The 7,266-nt window shown below is 29.9% G+C and overlaps 1 protein-coding gene across 1 annotated transcript in view; it reads right to left on the reverse strand.

The window, feature by feature from the left end:
- Positions 1-3,873: 3,873 nt before the first annotated feature.
- LOC106475400 (anaphase-promoting complex subunit 15-like) overlaps positions 3,874-7,266 on the reverse strand; it is a 6,147-nt gene continuing 2,754 nt past the window's right edge. The window contains exons 2-4 of the mRNA XM_022379513.1: positions 6,443-6,613; positions 4,345-4,464; positions 3,874-4,125 (exon numbers count right to left, since the gene is read on the reverse strand). Of these exons, the coding sequence (XP_022235221.1) occupies positions 4,114-4,125; positions 4,345-4,464; positions 6,443-6,586 (276 nt within the window). The 5' untranslated portion in view covers positions 6,587-6,613 and the 3' untranslated portion in view covers positions 3,874-4,113. The remainder of the gene's footprint in view (positions 4,126-4,344; positions 4,465-6,442; positions 6,614-7,266) is intronic.

The following is a 7,266-nucleotide window of genomic DNA, read 5'->3' on the forward strand; positions in this document are numbered from 1 at the left end:
CATTCACTGCACATCAGGTAATCTGACTTTCTGTTAATATTTATATTCTAACATCAACTTTGCTTCTTAACATAATCACTGATCTAGAAAATTAGTGTTTCTGTTCTCATTCTTTTAGTTCATTTCCGTTGTTATCAGAGTGAAGCATAAACATGACTCATTAGTTTATTAATAGTAGTGATGAGTCATGTGGAGACTAGTGTTTCAGGAAAAAGATACATAAACTGGTGACTTACTTTCCTTAGGCCACATGGAATCAGAATTAAAGTTAGAATTATTTTATCCCCTGGTTGATCTTTTGCTCCTAAAATAATCAGTTGATCACAAGCTACATTTGGATAGTGCTTATTTTGAGAAATAGAATGTTTGTTTTAATTAAAATTTAAAGCTAACAGTGTAATGACAACCCTATTTTTCTGAATATTTTTTGTACACTACAATTTCACTGAAACTATATTCTAAGACTTTATTTAAAGTAGTATTGTGCAAAGTTCTTATCCTGTGAAATGAAAGTAAACAAGAATTCCACCCTACTAGGTGAAGTAACTAACTTAGTGATCTTTAAACCAGTCTGATATAACATTCTCACTGAACTTCTGTAAAGTTTATTTACTTCACATTTTACAATGTACCCTATGCTTCATTACATTACAAGGCTAACATGTAATGAACAATATTGTGTGGACTTCCAGAATTTAAAGATCTTATGGAAACAAGAACATTATAATTGGAATTTTTTTTGTAGCATACCAGTATTTATCTAGCCCAATAAGAGTTGCCAATAAAAACAGTAGTATGTTTATTTGTATGTACATATTTTTAGTCTACTAGAAAGGCTCTGTTCACAATTACTTTAGTTGAAGTGTGGTGATATGCAAGCGCAGATGGCACCTAAAATTTACCCCTTCTAAGGAAGTTACATTACCCAACTTCCCAACATGAAATTATTCTATTAAACAATTATCAAAATATACAAGGTAATAAATACTAGTGTTTGAAAAACAGGGATGTCTGTTGTATTTAATTGTATTGATAAAACAAGGGAAGGTTTAAATCCAGCAATGAAATAACTGGATACTCCAGTTGTTTCATGACAAAAATTAACCCATTAAACCTTTTCATACAAGTCACTGAGTTACATTCAAAATTTAATTAAGCAACTTTACTATCAATGTATGTCAATGAAATTAACATTATAATGTAAGTTATAATTTGAAGTTTTATGTTACCTAAGTTTTAATTCCTTTGTTTCAAAGGAAATCTTTAATAAAATAGAAACTTCAGTTCTGTTGCCACAATCTATAAAAAATCTCAACTTTCACACACTCAGTCTTGAATAAAATAACTACAGTCTGGTAGATGCAAGTCTAGACAATAAGTACATTTACTTGCCCTATTTACACATATGTTCCAAAGTTATTTGGCTGAGTTTTGTTGAAACTATAGATAAATTTTTCTGACAGGTGCCACACTCACCTTCTATACTATTCCTTGAGCTTTACAAATCACATGTTGTTACTTGACACTCATGTATATAGTCATTAGAAAGAGCTTATTTTACACTATAATCTAACATCAGTTGTCATCGTTGGGTAAATGCAAGTGCGATAGTATTCTTGGCTGCTTTGTCCATGGTTGTTTCTTACCTAAATATGTTATAGTCAGGGACAGTTAACTTGAATTATTTTTACTTTTATATGTTAGTTAATTATATATTATTTATGTTTTAAAATGCATATTTGAAACGTTTAAGTACTTTTTAAATTTATCCCAAACATTGCCCCTGTTCTTAAAGCTTATGATCTTGTGCAAGTGTAAGATAATTTTGCAGAAGCATGCATATCTCTCTAAAAAATGCTGTAATATGCCCCGAGGGCATCAATGACTTGTGTTGAGATAAATAATAAATAGGAAAGTAAAATAAAAACATTAATGATTAAGAATATGTGAAAAAGTAAAGACCTCGATTCACAAATATTACCAAAAGAAGATCCAAAATATTCTATGAAAAATTAAAAGGTATGTATATTTTTCTATTTCTTAATTTTCAACATTTCATTACATTGTATGTTGATGATATCTACAGTTAGTGATATGGTAGAGAAAATGAAATTTAAACATTTACCTTAAAAAAACTTGATATTCATTTAGGAGGTTCAAGACGTTATGTAAATAAAACTCAAACTTTAAAATGAAAATCACATTGCACCCTAACTATTCAGTATCTGAGTGCAAATAACTACAATAAATAAACATGTTTTTAGTAGAAACAATTAAAATAATGTCATTCTTTGTGTATAAGATACTCATAACCTTTAACAAGTTTTTGTGAAGATAAGTTAAGAAATCTCAGAGTTCTAGTATGTATTGTTGAACATGTGAAATTCCCATACAGCCCACCAAAAATTGCAAGTGCCTGTAATGAAAGAGTTAAACAGCTTGCCATGGAACATTTGTCCTTAAATCAGTCAACATTAAGAACATGACTAGATTGTTGAGAACCTAGTGTAATTGGAATAAGACTAATAAAAACATGACAGTATTAGTAACTTGGTGACTGTGGTTCAAATATCTTATCCAACATGTAGTAACTGTAATTGTTCATTGCAGACTCCAGAAGAGGGGGCAGAAACCATTCTATATGCTGCCCTATCCCCAGAGATGGAAGGTATTGGAGGAAAGTTCTTAGAAGAGTGTGCTATATCAGAATCAAGCAAAACATCTCGGAATAAAGAACACCAAGAAAAACTGTGGGAAGTTACTTGGAAACTCTTGAAACCATGGTGTCCTCAAAGTCCAGCATTACAAAAATGATCAGAAAACACTGATATTTGATAGGAGTTGTTTAAACTTTATTTTCTATGTGTTGTTAGGGTTAGAGACCAGTTAAAGGGTGCTGGTGAAATTCACATAAAACTATTTTTAAGGTTGAGTATGATGAACATGTTTTTTTATTATCAAATTCTGGGTTGGTTTTATAAATCTTTCATAATAACAAAAAACATTTGCACTTATTAATTTTTGTAAAATTTTTCTGTTCATGCTAGAGCACTGGTTTATTTTTGCTAAGAAACTATCATACCTTTAGAAATATTTATTTCATTCCTGAAAATGTCCGTGTGTGAAATTTTCTTCTATAGTTAGGTTTAGTGAGTATGGTAGGTAATGGCAAAATATTATTTACTGAATATTATTGTTAAGTTAATCTTTAGTAAGAATGTTGTTATCTAGCATAACAAAGATAATTTATATCTGGAAGTGACAACTACTTAAATTAGCCAAAGAAATATCAAGTTGAAACTGACTTGATAACTTAAAATGGAGTTTTTTTGACCAACAGTAAAGCAGTTTGAAGTTGTAAGATGAAGATCTTTTAATCAACATAAAAAACAAATGAAACTATATACTTCAGTAATTTTTTTAGTATGTTTTGTGCAATTAGATTTAGTATTTCCACTGAGAGACGGAAAAACATCAGGGTGTACTGGTGACATCTTGCCTGTGCGGGAAGGGTTAAAATCTGATTAGATGTCAAGGTGTGGGTGAAACACAAATGACTAAGCATATTTTACAATCAAAATTGATTCAACCAGTTTTTGTCTGATTACAGCAGGGCTTTGTAACAAGACCTTTGGGAGTAATTCTTGTGAATTTGGTATACAAACAGATTCTTTACTTTACAAAATAAAACTACTACTTTGTTTATGGAGAAACCTTGACCTTAAGACTCCTTAGAGCTGTGCAGAAATGTTTTTGTTTTTTTTAATATCATTAAATTATTATTTTCACTAGTTCTGATAGGATGAAGCTTACTGAATGTTTCACATGAAAAGTCAATAATACTGTAAAAATAAAATTCCATTCATACAAGTCTCTAGGTAATTTGATTTTAATATCATATTCTTACAATAAACGTTACATTTGTGATATGTAAATTTTTATAAAAAAAACAAAACATGGTAATCACAAGGAATTTATATGTTGTACAGGTTTTTCACTTTTGTAATAAACTTGTATTATTACTGTAACCACCAGTGTGCTGCTTCATTCTGAGATAATACCCACACAGTCTAGGTTCAATTAGACAAAAGTACTCACAAGACTCCACTCTTGTTAATGAAACATCTGTAGAATACAAGGAGAAATAGTTATTGATAATACTACAAAACAACATACTTAGTTTGAAAAAGGTAAACTTTGTAATTCCAAGTATATGGAGCATAGTACAAACTTAATAACCATTTATATATGTATATCTTGTCTCAGCATATCGTTAACTATTAGAGTTACAACTGTATTTTAAAATAAATTAATTATGAAGGAATCTGTATATATAATACTTACAGGTGAGTCTTGGTCAAAGTTCATGTCATCAGCATCTGGTTCCTCGTCATCATCTTCATTACTTTCACTTTCATCATCATCATTATCATCATCCTCTTCGTCATCTTCTTCATCAAAATGCTGACATTAAGAAATTTGATAAGAAAAAACTGTATACCTTGTTAACACAGTCAGCAGGTTTACTTTTCACTATTTTTTTTATAAGTAAGTACAATTATTTAAAGGCTGTAAAATAAATGCTATAAAATTCAAGTAACTGTCTAATAATACCACAAAAAATATTTACATTAAAGCTATATTCAATTAAAATTAGAGGTTTTATGATTTTTGCTAACAAAACATCTTTTTACCCTATATTTCTTTTATAATTGAAGTAAATAAAATTTCACAGACTATTAACTGTTCATCAACATTACAGTAATGAAATTCCAATGTAAATAACGTGACACTAATTAGATGATTTGGTTTAGAGTCATTCTGTGTAAATACTGACACTAATTATGAACAATTAAATTTTTCAAAGATATAAAAAAAAAAGCCCAATACTAGCAAGCCATTGTTTTAAGTTGAATTATACCCCATATAATATTAGGAAAAAAAAAGTTCAATTGAAAAGTCACATTTAATACTAGAAATTGAGGTTCTAAATAAATTCAAATACTGCATATAATGCCAGAATTTCAATCTTCTTACATGTAAAATATTGACCAAGATATTTTAAGAAACACCAAATAACTGTAGAGAAAGGCAGTTTACATTTAGTTAAGACAGGATATTCAAATACATAATCAAAAAGTCAGACTTAAATTTAAACATAAGTTTTTATGTAGAGTACATTTTAAATATTCAAACGAATTATGAACAAGATCATTTATCACCTGAAATTATACAAAACAAATCACAGCTAGTTTAATAAAACTAGAATTTTAAGTGTTAGTGAATCTATCCAAAAACTTGGTGACACCAGCTGACAAGTATTGCCCAGAAGGATAATGATGTAATACCAATAGGAAAAACAGCATCTGAGGTTAGTCAGTTAAATGTTGTCCTCTTAAACTGTGAACATTAATCCAAGTTTTTTATCTTTTCATTCCAAAGTGTTTGATATTTCATCTTGCACGATGTTGCTGTTTTCCAGAATCAGAATTCTGACTACACTGTAAAACTCTTCCTACATAATGTTTTCCAGCATTGGGTTGATTCTGTGTTACTTCTCCTTAGTGGGCAGAGGAGATTATTAGTGGACATTGTAATGCATTTGGCAGTTGGAGAACTCCAGTCTAGTGGGAAAAGAGTTTCTGTTTCTTTAATGAATATTATCAGGAGCTCAAGTGTATTTTTCTGGTTGTCTTCACATGTTTATTTTTAGTACAGGAACATCTCTTTTGAATTAGAATTAATGTTTAACTATAAAAGTATTACAAGATAGGTTGGAAGGATAGGAGAAGCATTGTATAACATTGCATCAAAGACTGTTAACTGTGATGCTGACAAGTTACAAAAGCAGAGTGTATAATATCCAATTTTTTAATTATTCATTACCAGCTGACAATAGGTAGGTTGAAGATCAAAGTGTTTGATATTAAAGTTATCTGTTCATTACCAGCTCACTGTAGGTAGTTTCAAAATCAATGTGTTTGATATCAACGTTTTTATCTTTTCATTACCAGCTGACACTAAGTAGTTTCAAGAAAATGTCTAAGTAGAGACTGGCTATAATATCTACTAATACCAAGTCAAAAAGGAATACTCCCAATCAGCATTATAAGGAAACCATAAATATATGGTAATAAAAATCATAGTGTGCAATACTCTTTAAACAAAAACCTAACGTCTACATTTCCAGTGATCTTCTCCTGACACTCACTATTTTCCAACTATCCATAAAATTACAAAAATATCTCCATAACACCTGCTCCTACCAATCCATGTTAAAGCCTTAAGATAAAACTCCTGAAATTAATTAAATTGAAGAGCAAGAATTAAAGTAAAATGAAAGAAAACAAAAATATAAATAAAGTTTTTGCAAAATCTTGCATATAAAGATAAAAATCTTTCAGTGCAACTTAGTAATTTTTCTTTACATGATAATTTAAACTGCACACATATAAATACTTACCCAGCTCTGATGTTCCTTTTCAAGTTGTGTTAATTCAGTTTCATCATCACAAGGCCTATCGACACTGAACCAGTGGGGGTCTCCCACACGGGGCACTAACGATGGAAAAGATGGGTTTGCCATAGGAAAAATTTCTTAACTTCTTTTTTTCTGTATGATTCAGTTTATAAAAAAAATCATTAAAAAAAAGGAAAATGTACAAACAAGGTTCTCCTAACTTCTGGAACTATTAAAATTTCAATTGATTTTTTATATGAATTAAATAAATGAATGGGTCATGTCAGTGTTATGCTGAATGAATTCTACAATCTCCAGTTAGTATTACATGCTACCTATTAACAGTTTTACCTATTGTGACAATCATCTACTGTAACATATTGACTAGATTGTCAATAATAGCATCAAACAACTCAATAGAGAGACATTAGGTAATCATGGAATTTATGAAGAGGAGTTACACAGAATAGTTCATAAACACTGGACGAGTGACATTCACACGCTTTACAGTTAATCTGATTAGGCACCAGTATATTAAATTTAACACAGTTCTGCCTGTACAAATAACACTAACATAAAACTCATGATCTGAATCAACAGCTAAGTATTTATATACTGCAGAGCAGCATACATTGGTGTCACGTGTTTACAATAATTAACATGGCTGTACTTCATAAACCAATCAACATCATGTGACTGTTGAATTACATGAAACACTGTAGTTGAAGCTTAGCCAAGATGAAGTAAGTATGAACCTTGTCAGTTATTGTAAGTTATAATGAAATAAATGTAAGAATTAAAACATT

This window comes from Limulus polyphemus, unplaced genomic scaffold, assembly GCF_000517525.1.
Source record: "Limulus polyphemus unplaced genomic scaffold, Limulus_polyphemus-2.1.2 Scaffold8518, whole genome shotgun sequence".
In the NCBI taxonomy this organism is placed as follows: domain Eukaryota; kingdom Metazoa; phylum Arthropoda; class Merostomata; order Xiphosura; family Limulidae; genus Limulus; species Limulus polyphemus.